Here is a 19887-nt window from a genome sequence, read left to right on the forward strand (position 1 = left end):
TGGACCCAGTGTTCCCCCCTTCTTTCTTAGTCTTTTCTTCCCCTCCCCACTCCAAAGTCCAGTTAACCTTGTAAGATTACATTGAATCTCTTCATCTGGGACAAGCCTAACCTAAGCTTACAAAGAATCTTGTGTTGAGACAAAGGACCTTATTTATGAGATTTAGCTTATACTAAATCACACCTCTGGGGAAACTCTTGTGCTCTCATCAGCTTGGGTGGGGGGTCTATATTCTTTCTCCAATGTCATCCTTACCAAGATTTGAGTGAGCTAAATCAGGTATCCCCAGACTTCATTTTAATATAACATACCTTGAATCATGTTAGCCAATTAGATTTGATTACTACATGATGGACCTTAGTTAAAAGGGTATATAAATTGTGACCCCACCACCATTAGGGGTTTTGGGTGTAAGAGCGATTCCCAATGACCATACTTTTATTAATAACCTGCCATTCTATCAATAAAATGATTAAATTATTAAAAAATTTTAATTGGCCCACAGGGAGACTTTCTCCACAAGGAGAATTTCCCTGTTAGGACTCTGATTGTAATATGACTTTCTTTTAAACCAGAAATAAATTTATCTGGGTATATGCTTATCTTTGGTTTTAGGTATTTATATGTCTAAGTGTTTGGTGAACTCCATTCCCAATATTCTAAGTAGCCCCACCACACATAGGGACAGAGGCTTGTTGACTGTGAGTAAAATGATTTTTGAAGAGGCCACCTAAGATATCTACCATTTCTGTAGGACATTTCCTGTGTTTATGGAGGAGGACTCAGATTTTTAATATAGAAGGTCAGATAGAAAGGAGCCCTAAAATGGGCAGGGCCATGATATGAGAACAGCAGAAAACAGCTTCTCGAGGAGAAAACTTCTGAGTTACCCCAGACCCATATCAAGAGGATGTTAGGAAGTTGGAGTTTTTTGTTGTTGTTGTTTTTGCAGGGCAATAAGGGTTAAGTGACTTGCCCAGGGTCACACAGCTAGTGTCAAGTGTCTGAGACTGGATTTGAACTCAGGTACTCCTGAATTCAGGGATGGTGCTTTATCCGCTGTGCCCCCTAGCTGCCCCCCCCCCCGGCCCGGAGTTTGTTTTTAATAAAGATTGAAGAGGACAATTTTGTAGCTTGATTGGAAAGCCAGTAGACAAAGTTACAAGGGGCTAGATCAAAATGGAGGCCACCACATGTTGTAAGTCCCTCTCATTCCAGTTGTGAAAGCATTTATTATAGTTAAAATCTTTTATATACTGATACTTTTAAAATCTTTTGTAGTGGAACAGCTGAAAAATAGGAAGTGTAAAATAATACTAAATAGTTAAAATTATAAATTAAGGTTCTATATGATAACATTTGGAATATAGATCTAGATGTAATTGAGTTAATAATTGTCTCATTTTAAGTGAAATGTATTTGCTGTATAAGAACACCCCAGTTATATGATTTGTAATGTATAAAAAAAGTGACTAAAGTTAGTTTAATAATTCATTGTATTCGAGATATTGTTAGAATGTGAACTCAAATTCCTCTGGGTTATAGATTTAATTGCTAGAAGACTGTTGCATGTTTTAAATTTAAGAAAAAAACCTTTTTAGAAAAAATAAAAAGATAGTAATAATGGTTTCATGTGAAGTTGGCATAGTGAGGAAACCTTCAAAATATCCTCATCTGTATTTTAAGACTTTAAGATTTACCCACATGCTGAGCAAAGTACAGTGATTTGGTTTAGCTAAGAGCTAGAAATCACAGAGATTTTTATTCTTAAAAATAAACAAATAAATAAATCTCTAACCATAGGACCATATTGTCCTAAGAATGACTTTCAGCTTTTGACTTCAGTTTCCAAGTAGCAAGGTTAGGTCATGTGATTAATTGTGTCCAACCACTTTTTAGGATAAATTTGTAGAACACCTTATTAAATATTTAAATTTTTTTTCTTGTGGGGCAATGAGGGTTAAGTGACTTGGCCAGGGTCACATAGCTAGTAAGTGTCATGTCTGAGTCCAGATTTGAACTTAGGTCCTCCTGAATCCAGGGCTGGTGCTTTATTCACTGCACCACCTAGCTGCCCTCTTTTAAATTAAATACTACATAAATACTGGATATAGTAATGATATTGGCTACTGTGATAATTATATAAAATCTTAAATGTCTCCTTTTGCTATTCAAATTAAGAATTATTTAATTAACTCCTGTAAAACTTCTCAAAGGTTTCTGCCTGGGGAAACAGGCCATGCCCTGTCAGTGTTGAGTCAAATTCCTTAGGTCCCTTTCTTTGCATGGGCCAGAAAAAAAAAAAGCAGCATTTTAAGCTAACTTCAGTTTATTCACTAAGAAGTCTCAAAAGTGAGGGACAAGAGGCCCTAGCTCATTAAGGAAGTAGGAACCAAATTTATACATAGCTGGGAAATTGTCACCACATGTCTTTATTATCCATAAATTCATATGTGTTAATCTTTTACTTTGTAAAGTGCTAAGTATATTAGGACTTAAAAATTAAAGTGTTACGATCAGTGATTATAAATCCAGTGTTGATCTGAGTTAAGCCAAAACCACTTTAAAGAAAATAATGGCATCTAAGTGTGTGCTCTCATAACAGGATTATTATGGTAAATTAGAAATTAATATAAAAGATATTTGTTATTTGGCATTAAGAAATTTACTAGCTATATGGTCCTGTCATGGGGTGCAGAGCACCCCAGAAGTTTTCTGTGGCACATCAAGGAACCTTCTCCTTGAGAAACTAAACCAGAGGACAGATAACGCCTAGAGAGATAAGCTGAACCAAATCGGACTGAGCTAGCTTGGGATTCCTACCCTTCATTCTGGTCTCCCTAACCCTGGGGAGATAAATTTGAGTGTGGCTGCGGCCTTTGTGTTCTGAAGAGAACGCCCCTCACCCAATTCCTCTAGTCACTACCAGTGGGGGATGGTCCTCTACTCCTCATCCAATCCCCCCAGCTACCACCAGTGGGGGATGGTCCTCTCTCACTAGAGGAACTTTTCACGGGCAGATGGTCCACCCCCATCAGTCCTCTATAAAAGTACCTTCCAGTCTCCTGTTCGAGCAGATTTGGTACCTCTGAGCCATGTGCTTTATGCCAATCTCCCCATGAAAGTCCAAGGATTTCTTTCATGGTTTCCCTCCCCCCACCCTTCCCTTCCCTTGCTCCTAAATAAACCATCACCTTATTCTAACTACTTTTGTGTGCAAGAGGGTGTAATTCTTTAAAGAGGAATTCCTAAGAACCCCAACTCCTACCCCATTAGCACACAAAACTGGGGGGTGGGAACCTCCCTTCTGGGTTTCCTTTCTCCCTTTCCCGCCTGACTCAACCTCCCATTTGAGTCACAGAGAGGTAGAAAGAGGGTCAGCTTTCCTATGCCACAGCAGAGGACAGCCTGAGTCTCCCTCCCTCACTGAAAGCTCAAACAGTCTGGACCACGCTTGGCACACAACCTGGAGGTAAGGCCCTACCTTCTGGGTTTCTCTTCTCCCTCTCCTGCCTGACTCAACCTCCCGTTTGAGTCATAGAGAGGTAGAGACGGTCGGCGTCTGCACGACAGCAGAGAACAGCCTGGGACTCCTAGATGTCTGAACCACGCTCAGACTCTCAGACTACACGTTTCTGGGTAAGAACATTTATGCTTATGTGTCTATCCCTTACCAGCTCTCTGCTCTTGGTTCAGACTATTCTCCTTAGACAGTAGTTATGGGACAGAAAGGGAGTGTTCCGAAAAATTCACCTCTGGGGTGCATTCTAAGAGATTGAACTATATTGGAATTTAAAAACCTGAGAAAGAGATGTATGATACATTTTTGTAACAATTTATGGCCACATTATCCTCTAGGAAGTGAAGGAAATTGGCCTTAATTATAATACCATTTTGCAATTGGAAAAGTTTTGCAAGCGTGAAGGGAGATGGACAGAGATTCCATACGTATCAGCTTTTATGAGTTTGAGCCAGAAGTCAAAGGGAAAGGATGAGGTTCCCTTGCCGGTTGAGAATCACCGCAAGCCCAAGCAATTAGCTAACCCTTTGGGCACCTACTCTGAGACCTCAGCCTCCCCTCCTCCTCAAACTCATTCCCTACCTGTTTCTCGTTCCACTCCTTCTCCACCTGCTTCCGTACCTATGGGTCAACCACAGTCATATCACTCTATGACTGAGACCTCTCCTTGCCCACCGGCTGATCTCAGAACCAATTCCCTGTGCCACACGGCACAGGGACATAGGAGGCAAGCCTAGGAATACCCCATTTACAATCTGGGGGAACTCCAATATGTTCCCATTTCTCCTGTTTTTTCCATTCAGCCGACCCCATCTGCTTTACCTAATCTGCAGTCACCTACAGCTATCTCCCTTTCCCCATCTCCACCCATGCTGCAGCCAAAGACTGTTTCCCCTCCCCCACCTACTCCACAGCCAAAGGCTGTCACCCCTCCCCCACTGGGCCCTGCGCCCAATCCTCTGTCTCCACCTGAGCTATCTCCCCAACCCAGGTCCTTACCAGTGTCTCCCACTGCTTCCCTGCTTCCATTAAGGGAATTTCCCATTGGGAAGGGCACAACATTAAGGCATGCCCCTTTTTCTATAAGCAGGTTATCTCAGATTAAAGAGAAATTGGGGAGTTACTCAGAACCCCACAAAGTTCATAGATGGCTTTAAGTCTGTGACACTGGAGTTTGACCTTTCCTAGACCGATTTGCAAATTATTCTTGCCAGCTGTTGTACCTCTGACAAAAAAAACAGATTTGGGACCTGGCGGTACAAGTTGGGGATGAACACTCGCAGGCTGGAAATTGGGTTGGGGGTCCCTGGATTTACAGCTGTCCCAGTTGTAGAACCAAGATGGGACTATCATAACAGGGAAGACAGGGCTCATAGAAGCCACATGGTCACCTGCCTGGTTGAGGGAATGAGAAGGGGTGTTAAGAAACAAGTCAATTATGGAAAGGTGAGAGAGATAACACAGGGATCTGATGAAAATCCTGCTGTCTTCATGAGCCGCTTAGCAGACTCTCTGAAGAAATATACTAACCTAGACCCCCAAAGAGATGTAGGAATAACTGTCCTCAATATTCATTTTATCAGCCAGTCTGCTCCTGACATTGGGAGAGAGCTCCAGAAGTTAGACTGGGGTCCCCAGATCCCATCCTCACAACTCCTTGACATTGCTTTTAAGATTTTTAATAACAGGGACCTTGCAATAGCCAAAGAGAGAGAAAAGATGGCTCATGCCCGCTCCGTAGACCAAGCTTCTATAATAGCAGCAGCCATCACCACATCTGCTACCAGCAGAACTCTGGCTGGCTGACATTCTGGCAGCTGCAGTAAACCGGGACACAGAAGTGGGGGACGCCGCACGAAGGTGAGGCCTGCCCTCCTACCTCTTTGTCCCCAGGGCAGCACCGAAGAGATCGGCTTAGCAAAAATCCAGGGCTCTGCAGCTTGCTCTCCTGGTCAGCACCTTGTCAGGCCCATGGCCAAGCTGGGCATAGGAGGCAAGCCTAGGAATGGTTTTGGGGCAACCTCTGTCTTACTCTTTGGTTCAGGTCCTAGCATGCAATCAAGGCACAAAGTGGGGATGGGATAAAAAGCCTATCACACAATTAGGCTTTAACTCCCTCCTGTAAAGCAGGCCACACCCTGTCCTGCAAAAAGGTCCCACTTGACTCCTGATCTGATAAAGTCCCTTTTCATTTTTTTTGCTCTGGTCAGTTTTAATTTTTTTGTTTAAGTCTGTTCCATCTAGGCTCAAGGATTCATGGCAGATACCCATTGTGCCTACGTGTTGCCTCTGGACTCTCTGGGCCCCTCACAGCTCCGCGTACTCCAGGCCTTCTCCACTTCTCTCCCCTCCCCATCCCTTGCGAACGTGATTCTTCGACCCCCCGGTCAGCATGAAGCAGTTTCAGAAGAATCTTCGTCCCCTTTCCTTATATATAGAGAAGTGGGGAATGTCATGGGGCGCAGAGCACCCCAGAATTTCTCTGGGGCACACCGAGGAATCTTCTCCTTGAGAAACTAAACCAGAAGACAGATAACGCCTAGAGAGATAAACTGAATCAAATCAGACTGAGCTAGCTTGGGATTCCTACCCTTGATTCTGGTCTCCCTTACCCTGGGGAGATAAATTTGGGTGTGGCTGCGGCCTTTGTGTCCTGAAGAGGGATCCGTAGCCACTCCTCACCCAATTCCTCTAGTCACTACCAGTGGGGGATGGTCCTCCACTCCTCACCCAATTCCTCCAGCTACCACCAGTGGGGGATGGTCTTCCCTCGCTAAAGGAACTTTCCACAGTCAAATGGTGACCCCTCCCCCAATCAGTCTTCTATAAAAGTACCTTCCAGTCTCCTGTTCGAGAAGATTTGGTACCTCTGAGCCATGTGCTTTATGCCAATCTCCCCATGAAAGTCCAAGGATTTCTTTCATGGTTTCCCTCCCCCCACCCTTCCCTTCCCTTTGTAACGATTGGAATGACGCCACCTGCTGGAGACTTACTGTAGAAGAGTTCCACCCATGAAGCGAAGGTCTTTGAGGGCAAGACCAGGAGTCTTTTCTTTGGCATCAGGAAGTGACGCGGGCTAGTGGGAGGAGGAAGGAAGAGACTGGCGCTCGGTCTCGGGCTTTTTCCTCAGGACGCTGGTGGAGCGGGGAGCTAGAAATGTGCTCTCCCTTTAATAGATAGGAATCTAGGCCTTTTCTTCTCTCTTTACCAAACTCTTATTCTCCTTAATAAATGCTTAAAAGTCTGACTCTTGCTAAAGCTTATAATTTACTGGCGACCACTCATTGGATATTTTAGACAGACTAGCTAGAATTTTAGCCCTTAACACCTTGCTCCTAAATAAACTATCACCTTATTCTAACTACTTTTGTGTGCAAGAGGGTATAATTCTTTAAAGAGGAATTCCTAAGAACCCCAACTCCTACCCCAACCCCGTACCCCATTTTCCCACCATATCAGCCCCAAGAAAGTTCTATTTACCTCAGTTTACTGTCCTGTAAGGGAATAATGATACAATCTACCTTCTTGGTAGTATAGAGCAAGTGCCCATTCAACTAAATTAAGGTCACTTAATTGGTACTTAATTGGCTCTGCTTCAAGTTTTTAAAAAACCTATTATCATTTAAGATATTATGTTTCCAAATTTTCTTATATTGTGCAACTTTGTAAATAATTGTATAGCAATTTCTCTTATAATTTAGATGTTATTAGGTTAAGAAGATTGGGTATGAATGAGTTGGGAAGCTGTAATCTATCAGGTCTGCTGACCACATGTACTGTAATTAAGAACTTATAAACTTCTAAGTTTTGCCTATATTTCGGAGGAAGTTCACCTAAAATTATTTGGTTATCACTTATGAAAATTATGAGATTCTTAACTAAGTTATTCAGTTATTGTTTTTATCAAGTATTTACATAAATATTTTTAAAAGGGAAAATTGGTCATTGTAAGAAGAAAAAACCTTGTAAAATCTGCTTCTTATCAACCCTAGACAAGTTTTTCTGTTATAAAATGGGAGGAAAAATTTTCAAGCCTACTTATTTTTTTCATAGTCATATATTGGTATATTATTTTTTTTTAGTTTTCAACATTCATTTTCATAAGATTTAGAGTTCCGAATTTTTCTCCCTCCCTCCCTCCCTCCCTCCCTCCCTCCCTTTCCTCCCCCTTCCACAAGATCACAACCAGGTTATATATGTACAATCCACAAGTGTTCTTTTTATCAGCTCTTTCTATGGGGGTGCATAGTAAGTTTCTTCATTAGTTCCTTGGGATTGTCTTGGATCATTGCATTGCTGAGAGGAGTTAAATCATTCACAATTGCTCACTGAACAATACTGCTGTCACTATGCACAATGTCTTCCCAGCTCTGCTCACCTCACTATACATCGATGTTCATTAGTCTTTCCAGGTTTTTCTGGGATCATCCTGTTTGTCATTTCCTGTAGCACAATACCATTCCACTACACTCATATATGATTGTATACATACATACAGCTTTTTCCAACATTCCTCAATTGATGGACATTCCCTTGATTCTCAATTCTTAGCCACCACAAAGAGTTGCTATAAATATTTTTTGTACAATTTTTCCCCCTTTTCTCTTTTTCATGATTACTATTGTCAACTGTGTCCATCCTATTCCCTTCCCCATGATATTTATTCTATTAGCCATCTTCTTTCCTCCTATCACTCTTCAAAAGAGATTTGCTTCTGTCTGTTCCCTCCCCCACTCTGCCCTTCCTTCTTTTGGCCCTCTCTCTTTATCCCCTTCCCCTCCTATTTTCCTGTAGGGTTAGAGAGATTACTCCACCCAACTGAGTATGTACATTATTCCCTCCTTGAGCCAATTCTAATGAGATTGAGGTCTTTGTGCCAATTCTGGTGAGTATTAGGCTCATTTACAGCCCAGATTAAATAGATTACTCCACCCAGTTGGGTGTGTGTGTTAGTCCCTCCTTGAGGCAGCTCTGATGAGTTCAAGGTCTTTGAGCCTTTTCTAATGAGTGTAAAATTCATTTACTGCCCTGTCAAGCCTACTTATAAGGTAGAGTGAATTTCATCTAAGGTTATTTGTGGATGTTATAAATATCTTGTATATGTATATATTAACCCTTAAAGCACAGTTAATCTTTTAAGAGTAGTGGAATTTATTGAGACCAAGTTCAAGAGATCTCTCACTCTCTCTTTTCACTTTAAGGGATGAATATAAAATGCCTTTAGGAAGGGAGATAGATAGATAAACAGACACAGATACACATACACATATAAATTATATATATAATTTCTAGAGGTTTAAGTAAACTGTCACATATTTACTATCTATGTGGGATTCCAGAATGTAGTTTTCTTGATTTCTAGTGATATAATTAAAGAGAAAGGAAAGAGAAATACTGAACAATTTTTTTGTTTTTTTTTAGTGAAGCAATTGGGGTTAAGTGACTTGCCCAGGGTCACACAGCTAGTAAGTGTTAAGTGTCTGAGGCCGTATTTGAACTCAGGTACTCCTGACTCCAAAGCCAGTGCTCTATCCACTGCACCATCTAGCTGCCCCATACTGAGCAACTTTTAAAGGCCTGGTAATCCTTGTTATTTTGATAGGGCTAGTTTAATTGGATATTTTACTTTTGGATTTAGAAGAAACTGAATTTTCTCCCCATCGCAAACACCTTTTGATGAAAGGGGGATGGTAACTAGGAAGTTCATGTTAATTAGGAACTTATTTTGTTATAATACTTTGGGATTCATTTATGTTACTTAAAATTCCAATTCTAAAGATATCTGTCATTTGAGAAATTTACTTCATGAAAGTTTATTGGTTATTCCTTTTAACATCAGGATAGATTGTAAGCTGTTTTTAAGGAGAAATACTTTTACAAAGAAGTATTAACATTAAAACTATTTTGTAAAAAACTTCTGTATCTTTAAATAAAAGATCTTTTGTGCAATTCTGGAAGGCATATTAAATTGCAACAATCTAACACTGATAATAATTATGTCCAAACATACTGTTATTAGATTTTATTGTCAAAGGGGAAAGCTTTTCTGGGACCTTGAAAAATCTTTTTGAGTTTCATTCTGAGGTTTGTCATGTATTTAAACTGTCTTCTTTAGGAGACATGTTAGCAGTCAGCATCCAATGGAAGCAACATCTGAGATCTAAGACTAATGTCTCTGAGAACTTACCTTGGGAAAGGTTGGACATTAAATTTTTCCATCTAAAAATCCCTGGAGACACGAGGGTCACTCTCTTGTGCCTGGGACCCACTTGAGCTAGCCACGCACTCTCCTCTCCCACTTGGAAAAATGTGTTAGGTATGTACCTAGTAGGGAAGTCAGGCAGACATGCGGTCAACTCTTCACTAACATTTAATATGATTTAATAAATGCTTAATGCTAAATTTGTCCATCTATTATCAGGGTAAACAAAGTGAATGCTTGTCATTGCAATACTGACTCTTTTAGTTATTGAAAATAATACTAAAGCATCTGAATTACTGATCTTGCTGTTCTGATTTCAATTTGTCCAAGCAATAGTGCTTAAAATTTGCTTAGTGGTTTAAGCATTAGTGCTAAAAATTTATCAAATGTATCAAACATAATTCCTGAAGTATGGCGTTCTTTCAAAATAATATGAGTGTAATTTGACAAAAGTAAACAAACTTGTGAAGAAAAGATGTGAATCTGTTAAGTTGTGAGGTTAAAGTCAGGAACTTTTTTGCTTTGTTTTAAGGAACAAGAATTTCAATAAAGTCATTTATGTTAGTGAACAATATAATTTATGAGCTATCTTATGTCACCCTACTGGGGAATCTGATTTTACCAGTGTTGGTGATTTAATCTGGAATTAGAACACGTGTAGAAATGCATGCAAACTAAATTAAGAGCCACCTTAAAGAAATTCTCATTGCTTAAATGAATTCTGAGGGTAGTAGACTATGTTTTTGTTTATATTGTAAACATAACATGTTTTCCTATATACTGTTACATGAAACATCATCAAAAATCTGTTCTCTGTATGCATTTTGGGATTATTATATTAATACATTCCATCCCAAGTATTTTTGTTGTTTGTTATCAAGCATTTTAAAGTAAAAGCATTTGTGTAATATTGAATTTAGAGATAAAAGTATCTACTTAGTGTATTAGTTATATCAAGATGAGATGTGATTTTTCTATAAGGAATTTCTTACTGTTACCACTTTGAGATTTTAGTCAATACTTATCTAGAATATATGATCCTTGAGAGGTGAAAATATAAAAAAAACTAATTATTGGAACTGGCTATTTTAAGACATTGTGGGATTTTTAACTCATATTGTTCTTCATCTGACTCCAGGTATGATCATCAAGGAATGGTCTTGAGCCAATGACACATGATGCCAGCAACCCTCTGTGGTCTTTTACATGCATAAACTGCAGGTGGAGTTATCATGGGAAAGGACTTTTGGCAAAGGCTGAGGTAGGATTCTCCTGACTCAATTTTCCCAATATGACATTTCTTGGAATGGAAAATATCCCACCTGGCTGACTTTAAGCCTGGCTCAATACAATTGGTCATCTGCATAACTTTTGCCTGGAATTGTCATGAAGTTAGGGGGAAATTTTCCCTTCCTATATGTCCTTATTCTTTTTATGGTGAATTCCTATAATGTCAGATGTTAATGTGTGATGAACACAATATTGGATCCTTATCTCTTAGGTAAATGCTGGACTACATCAATGCTAATATGGTGAGATGTGGTATAACCCTTTCTATATTTAAAAGAACTGACAACTATTTATCCTTGAGATCTGTTACTAGCTATATATTTCTGAGTAAGATAAAGTACTTTAATTTCTCATAATGGTATAAAGATAATTAAGCACTTGATACAAATTTTTTGAAACCAGGACATGATTTTGTTATTTAGTTAATATCACAATTGTTTCAGTTCTGTTTTAAAGAAAGGAATATCAGCATAGCTTGCAGCCTGTTTTGCAAATGCCTTAAAGAGTGATCCACTTTTTTAAGGGGTTATTCATTTGAACAAAGCTAAAAGTTGAAAATGTTTCTATCACTTACTTGATATGCACTAGTATAATAATAATTACTCAATGTATTTTTGTATATCATACCTGAACCTTTTGTTACAAATGAAGTTAGTCTGGCAACCTTCATATGAATATGTATTAGAATCCATCATCCTATAAAAAGGATTCTGAGATTCCTTAGTGGAATATCATCCTCCTAATGGAGACTGAATAATGTTAAGTATAAAAATTGGGTCCTAATTTTCTATTTGTATCTGACTTCCATCTCTCTCTCTCTCTCTCATATATATATATATATATGCATATATGTGTGTGTGTGTATATGTATATGCATACACACACACACACACACACACAACATCAGCATCATACTCATCATCATAACAACTGGACAATATAAAATTGTAAAAGCCTCTAGTGTAAAAGGTTCCAAATTGTATTTTTTAATGATACAGGCATAGGTTTGAGCTAACTTTCATTATCTGACATGGTTATTGGCAAAGTAATTTAAAGTTGTCTTGAGATCATTTTTTTTAAATGGGGCAATGAGGGTTAAGTGACTTGCCCAGGGTCTCACAGCTAGTAAGTGTCAAGTGTCTGAGGCTGGATTTGAACTCAGGTCCTCCTGAATCCAGGGCCAGTGCTTTATCCACTGCATCACCTACCTGCCCCCAAGATCAATTTTTAGGAGAATTTTTAATAAAGGAATAGGATCTTTACAAGTGACCTGAGTCAAAGACATTGAGCTGGGGATCACACACGGAATAGAGAGATGCATCAGATGGTGTCCCAAGAATCAGGCAGGTATATGAGACACTTCTTTTTTCACTGTTTACTTTTGCCTTTTGTGTACATTATATGTAAGGTCTACTTACTAAAGGGGGCTGCCCACTTTGGTTCTGTCAATGCGTCATTCAATTTCTCGCTTTTCCCCTTTCAAGTTGTTACCCATCATAAGCCCCATACTTATGAACCCTTTATAAAGTATTTGTAATATTCATTATTGTTCATTGAGGAGACTTTTTTCTCTCAATAGAATCAAATGGGGGACTCTGAAAAATAATTATTAATAATATATATATTTTAAATATATCTATCAGTGTTCTCTTCTTTCTTAGTCTTTTCTCCACCCCCCTCCCTACTTCAAAGCCCAGTTTTCCTTGTAAGATTACATTGAATCTCTTTATCTGGGGTCAAGCCCAACAAAGAATCTTCTGTGGAGACAGATCTGCTTATCTGACTTGACTGACCTAGGTGGAAACTATTGATCAGCTTGGGTGGGGGTTTATACTCTTTCTCTAATGTCATTCTTACCAAGATTTGAGTCACTTATGTGAAGTGTTTACAGATTTCATTTTAACAAACCATGCATGCCTTCAATCATGTTAACCAATTCGATTTGACTATTTTAACTAATTAGACTTGATTACTAAATGATGGATTTCCTACAGTTATTAGTGTATATAAATTGTGACCCCACCAACATAAGGGGTTTTTAGCCTGAGAAATCCAAAGACCATCCTTTTATTAATAACCTGCTGGCCTATTAAGAAAATGATTAAATTACCCAGAAACTAGGTCTCATATTATTAATCATCACAATATTAAATCATCAATATCTCTCTCAGTTTGGAATGATTTTAATAGAAATATAAACAAGGAAAATAAGGAACTGAGCAAATTGTTAGAGAAACAAGATCAGAAAAACTTTATAGCATCTTCTAAATGGGACTTCAATACACATTTCACAATAGCACATGGAACTTTTACAAAAATTGACCATGTCAATTTAGGGCACAGATGTTTTGCAAACAAAAGTAAAAACACAGAAATAGTTAATAAAATCTTTACAAATCATAACTTTTTTCTGACCATGACAGTTCTGACTTTATTAGAAGCATGTGACACAGTCATTAAATCATGTCTCCCCTAACATAAGCATAGAACCAGATTCAGATGATTTAATTATTTAGAGAAAAATCAACTAGATATCATTTGGGCTACAATATTTAACCTTGTACAATGGGGCAATAGGATGTGCCATTATCACCAATAAGCTGTTTATAACTGGGAAAGGAACCACTGTATCAGGGGTTTCTTCCACAATGCCACAGGATCTAGTATTTGAGCTCCTAATGATTAAGCTTACTTTTTTTGTAGCAAAGACAAAAGGTGGACTCATTCAGACATGGATGGGCACTTCATCTGTTGCCCTACTACTACACTTTTTAGGGGATGCTTAGAATAATGGCAAATTGAACAGACTATTTTGTGAAGGTTAAAAGTCAGAAAACATTTGGGTCTCACTAAGACTAGATAAACAGAGCAATTGCCACGAGGTGTGCCCCAAAAGGTGACCTAAAAATGCAGAGAAACAGAGCAGTACACAAGCCAATTCCAGTTGCCTATTAATCTGGAAACTCTGATTCCCAGGTCAATGAGCCTGCCCATAGTCAGTCAATAAGTCAATAAGTATTTAAGTGCCTACTATATGCTAGGTACTATACTAAGTTCTGGGGATACAAAAGAAGGCAAAGGACAGTCTCTATTCTCAAGTAGCTCACAGTCTAATTGGAAAGACAATATGCAAACAACTATGTACAAACAAGCTACATACAAGAAAATTCAAGATAATCCACACAGGAAAAGGGAGTTTGGGAAAGGTTTCATTAGGTAGGACTTGAAAGAAGTCAGGGAAGTCAGTAGAAGAAAATGAGGAGGAAAAGAATTCCAGGGATGGGGGATATACAGTGAAAATGCACAATCTGGTGAGATGGAATTTCTTGTACAAGGAACATCAAGGCAGCCACAATCACTGAATCACAGAGTCCATATTGGGGCAGTAAAAGGAAAAGCAAGATTATGAAGGGTGTTGAATGCCAAACAGAGGCTTTTGTATTTGTTCTTGAAAGTGACTGAAAGTCACTGGACTTGACTGAAGACAGAAATATCTTTCTCTACTCTTCAATTTATATCACATCTGCCAGAGCTCTAAGGATGGATAGTTTCTTGTGGAAGTGAAGGATTCATGTAAGTAAAAGCAGACTATAATCTTCTTCAAGATTTCAATGTTTTTAATGTTCCTGGCTACCATTCCAGTTACAAGGGAGCTAGAACTGGTGAGTTCTAAGGCCACCAACAGCTGACCACAAATAATGTGAATGGACCTTGTGCAGGTGGTATGGAAGATTCCTTAACTCCAGCATCTCTGGTGACAGCAAAATGGATACAGGCAGGAAAGCACTGAGAGATACACTTCGGTTTCTCACTAGAGCAACTTTTACATTCCTACCTGACTCTGAGTTTGTGTAATAAAATGTAAATATCTCCAAGAAATTAGACAGGTTAACAGGTAGCAGTTCATCCCACTCAGCCCTAAACAAACTAATTTCTTCTCAAATTCTTTTTGTTTTCTCTAAATAGTGCCTACACACAACTATTTTAATGATTGCTTTCATTCTTTTCCACAGCTGCAGCTCTTGCAAGCCCAGCTCTCAAGGCACCCTTGAAGTCAGCACTTTTAATCAATTCCTTTTGCCTTCAGCTCCATCTTGACTCGTTGCAGATAATTGGGATCAGGGTAACCAAAGTTTTCTGGCCCGCCGAACTGCAGAGTTTTGTGGTGAATATCATTCCAAGTGATCACATCATTGACTCCTGATGTCTGAGACTGTCCTACTGTGAAAATCAACCTTTGGTCAAAAGCTCTTCTGAGGAGATTCAAAACGTGCCGTCCTTCTTCATTATTTGGCAAATATGCCACCCGTCTTGTTCCTTCATAGCGTTTTCCTGGGTTGGGATGATCTTCTGTCTGTATGCCTCCCCGCATGTCATACTGAATCACAATGGTGCCGCATGAATTATAACCTGGAAGTGAAGAGGTTCTGTAAGAGGTTGTCATTGTTCCATCTGGCTGGTTCCCTTTCACGACGTGATAGGAAGTCTGGCATACAGGGCACACTGGCCTATGCTTCATGGCCTCTCTGATACAAGGGCCACAGAACTCATGCTTGCACTTTGAGAGGACTTCCTTGTGGTGAATGACATCTAGACAGATAGCACATTCATCATCCTCTTCATCCTCCATTCCTAAGCCAGGCAATCCCTTGAAGTTAGGGAAAGCCATCTTTAAATCATCACCATTTTTGTGCAAGGTGGATCTGGGGATTCTGAACCAAATTTCTCCAAGGGAGAGAACTAGCCCTTGTCTCTGCTGAGGAGGACCTTCAATAGTAAAATGTTTCTTAATATACTTCATTGCTTTTCCAACGTACTTGGGTAAACCAGTCAATGTCAGTTGCTGTTCAAACCACTCCAAGTTTATATAGAGGTGCTTTCTTTCAAATTCTTCAAAGAATGTCTTTTCAGGCCAACGCTTTCTCTCTTCATCTAATGGTTTCAGGATCACTACCTCTTTGACAACCTCTTGTAAGAGCATCTGAAAGATCTCAATGAAATCTTCACAAGCATGTGCAGAGAGGTCTATGTCTTTGTGTTTTGGTTTAAATACAATGAGGGTTTTTCGGGTTTTGGGTTTGTTTATCATTTCCATTACAGTGTCATATGTTTTCTCGATTTCTCTGATTTCTTGGTCCAGAAGACGCAAGTAAGCTGTATCAACTTCAATTTCATTCTTCTTCGGGTTTTGGGAAATCATCATTTCCAGAGGTTGTTTATGGGAGAGGTTTGATTCAAGGAAATGTTGAGCTCCTGAAATATCCTCTTGGTTTCCCCATAGGATTAATACTTTTCCTTCAGCTTTAATACGGAGGTTTTTAAATATGCCTGTCAGTATTTTTTGGACTTCAAGTGCCAGTTTGTTATCTGAGAAATGAACATCATGATGGTTCACGTTCTGTATTTCCTTCTGAAATGCTCTGGTAAAAGCTTCTTGAGCTGCTTTTCTGTCCCCTGGCTTACTTGTCTCGAACTTTAAACAAACATTGGCCGTAGAATATGCCACAGTACTTTTGATTTGTACTTGATGCTCACTTTCTATTCTGGCCAGAGTTTCAGCAAAGAAATATTTGAAATATTCATACATATCTGAAGGAACTGTAATAAAGTTCTCTTCTGTTTTGTGTTTGGGTTTGGAGCGAAGAACAGGACTGTCACAGTCATTTGGCTTACTGTGCTCATTTTTTCTTGCTGAGGCTGAGTGGGGAAAATGATCTTTTTGGTTGTTTCCTAGCACCCTATCACTTAACAAGTGATAAATTTTTACTATATCTTGATATTCACCAATCAATTTCTCAGGTTTATCACGGTAGACCTCTATTCTAACATTTGGGCAGAGGTCAATAATTTTCTCCCTCTGCTCTTTTGAAAGCCTGAATTTCAGCTGGGCCCTTACTTGGAGAAATATCTTTTTAATGAACGAATTAGAAGAGCTAGGAGCACCTCGTTCATCTGAGTGCTTCTCATCTGGAAATTTTTCTGGGAGTGACTGAGCCTGAGAGGAAAACTGACTCATCTCCAAACTGTTGTCGCTTTGGCTTTCATCTGTTTCTAGGAAAATGTTCACATGTGATGCAGCACCGATTGCCACAGAGTGATCTTTCTTTGCCATCACACCTTCCTTGGCTTGTCTTTTATAAAACTCTACCCAGAATGTGCCTTCTCGGGGACCAGCTTTGACCCTGCACTTGCCTCCCCCGGACCTCCATGGGTTCTGGAAATACTTTTGCAGCTTTTTTTCTATTCCAGAGCAGCTCTCAGATACCCGGACCAGCACCCGGTACAGCGGGCTGTGGGCAAGGCTGCTAGTGGCCATCAGGGCAGTGAAGGAACTTGTGAGTCAAAGATCCCAGGTTATGATGTTTGTTCGCTGACTCTGGAGAGGGGAAAATAGGGAACAAAGAGGGGAGACAAAAGGGTGCTGTCAGCTCCCTACTGCCACCTCTCTGCCCAAACCATAAATTAATAAAAATAGTTATTCATTCAGACAACACAAACATAAGACAGAAAACCAAATGATAACTTAAAGATGGAATCCTAAATAATGACAAGTTCAAAGAATATCTTTTTTGGTGGGACAATGAGGGTTAAGTGACTTGCCCAGGGTCACACAGCTAGTACGTGTCAAGTATCTGAGGCCGGTTTTGAACTCAGGTGGTCCTGAATCCAGGGCCAGTGCTTTATCCACCTAGCTGCCCCTAAGAGAATAAATCTTTAAAAATACAAATGATGGGGGCAGTTAGGTGGCACCAGGGTGAGAGTGGAGTACAACCCATCACAGGCCACACCAGCAGAGACCCAACCCCAGTGTATGCTGTGTCAGGAGCTTCTGAATCAGCTGTAGGCAGTAGCTGCTTCTGGAACTTAGCCCACAGACAGTGAGGGAGTTGAGTGGTTGGCCAGGGGGAGATTACAGGGGTCTCTTTGCTGGTACTGATGTAAGACTCTGTTGTTTTGCCCCTGCTCAGATCTGGGTTCCAGTTTTGGATGGTGGTCCCAGGTCGGGGAGGAGCATGGGCGTGATGAAGCAGGGCTCTGAAAGAATCCACTGATTACCTCCTGAAACAGATTCTAAAATGAAAACTTCCAGGGATATTATAGCCAAATTCCAGAGCTCCCAGGTCAAGGAGAAAATATTGCAAGCAGCCAGAAAGAAACAATTCAAGTATTGTGGAGCCACAGTCAGGATAACACAAGATATAGCAGCTTCTACATTAAAGGATTGGAGGGCTTTGAAAATGATATTCCAGAGGGCAAAGGAATTGGGATTACAACCAAGAATCACCTATCCAGCAAAACTGCGTATAATCCTTCAGGGGAAAAAATGGGAATTCAATGAAAGAGAGGACTTTCAGGCATTCTTGATGAAAAGACCTGAGCTGAATAGAAAATCTGACTTTCAAATACAAGACCCTAGAGAAGCATAAAAAGGTAAGCAGGAAAAATAAATCATAAGGGATATTATAAAGTTACACTGTTTACATTCCTACATGGGAAGATAATACTTGTAACTCATAAGAACCTTCTCATTATTAGGGCAGCTGACTGGGTACGGGTGTGAATTGAATATAAAGGGATGATATATTTTAAAAAATAAAATGGGGGGCAGCTAGGTGGCACAGTGGATAAAGCACCAGCCCTGGATTCAGGAAGACTTGAGTTTAAATCTGGCCTCAGACACTTGAAACTTACTAGTTGTATGACCCTGGGCAAGTCACTTAAATCTCACTGCCCCACACTAAATCAATAAATAAATAAAAAAATTAAGGGGTGAGAGGAATGGGCTGGGAGAAAGCAAAAGGGAGAGATGCAATGGGGTAATGTATATCACATAAAAGAAACAAGAAAAAGCTTATGGAGTAGAGGGGAAGAGGGGGGAGGTGTGGAAATCAGTAAGCCTTATTCTCATCAGAACTGGCTGAAAAAATTGGGTATACTTACCCTGCAGGAAAGTAGGAGGGGGAAGGGGTGTGTGTGAAATAAGGGAGGGCAAATTGGGGGAGGGGGTAGTCAAAAGCAAAATATTTTTGAGGAGGTATAGGGTGACAAAAGAGAAAATAGAGTAAATGTCATGGGGAGGAAATAGGATGGAGGGAAATACCATTAGCAATATTAACTGTGAAAAAATTTGAAGCAAGTTTGTCTGATATGTCTCAGTTCTCAAACACACATAGAAGTGAATCAATTTTTTAAAATAAGAGCCAATCACCAATTGATGATCAAAAGATATGAAATTTTCAGAGGAAATAATCAAAGCTACCTATAGCCATATGAAAAAAATGCTCTCACTATTAATTGGAGAGATACAGGTTAAAACAATTCTGGGGCACTACCTCATAACTATGGAATGGATAATAGGAAAGCAGAAGAAAATGACAAATGTTGTAGGGGATATGGGAAAATGAGACATTAATACACACACTCCTGGTAAAGTTGTAAACTGTTTCAAACATTCTGTAGAGCAATTTGGACTATAAAACCATGTATACTCTTTGACCTACTAGGTTGGTATACAAAAATAGATAAAAAACCCAAAAAGTTGATTTCAAAATTAAGGAGATGCTCATCAGTTGGGGAATGGCTGAACAAATTATGGGATGAGAATATGATGGAATACTCTTGTGCTGTAAGAAATGATGAGCAGGATGCTATTAGAAAAACCTGGAAAGACTTACATGAACTGAAGCAGAGTGAAATGTACTGTATACAAAATAACAACAATATTGTAAGATGATCTGACATGAATGACTTAGTTATTTTGAGCAATACAATGATCCAAGACAACTCTGAAAGACTTATGAAAAATGCAATCCATCTTCAGAGAAAGAACTGATGGCATCTGAATACAGATTGAAGCATAATTTTTTTAGTTCCT

At 39.5% G+C, this 19887-nt stretch overlaps 1 protein-coding gene across 2 annotated transcripts in view; it reads right to left on the minus strand.

Annotated features, from left to right (window-relative positions):
* Window positions 1-13179: 13179 nt before the first annotated feature.
* Window positions 13180-19887, minus strand: part of LOC122734024 (E3 ubiquitin-protein ligase DTX3L-like) — a 34258-nt gene continuing 27550 nt past the window's right edge. Inside the window, exon 2 of one of the 2 annotated variants that reach the window (XM_043974701.1) lies at window positions 13180-17388. In XM_043974701.1, coding sequence (XP_043830636.1) covers window positions 15076-17328 — 2253 coding nt within the window. In that variant the 5' untranslated portion in view covers window positions 17329-17388 and the 3' untranslated portion in view covers window positions 13180-15075. Of the gene's footprint in view, window positions 17459-19887 lie in introns of both variants that reach the window. The other variant, XM_043974702.1, reaches the window with a different exon arrangement.

The sequence above is a fragment of the Dromiciops gliroides genome, chromosome X, assembly GCF_019393635.1.
Source record: "Dromiciops gliroides isolate mDroGli1 chromosome X, mDroGli1.pri, whole genome shotgun sequence".
In the NCBI taxonomy this organism is placed as follows: Eukaryota; Metazoa; Chordata; class Mammalia; order Microbiotheria; family Microbiotheriidae; genus Dromiciops; species Dromiciops gliroides.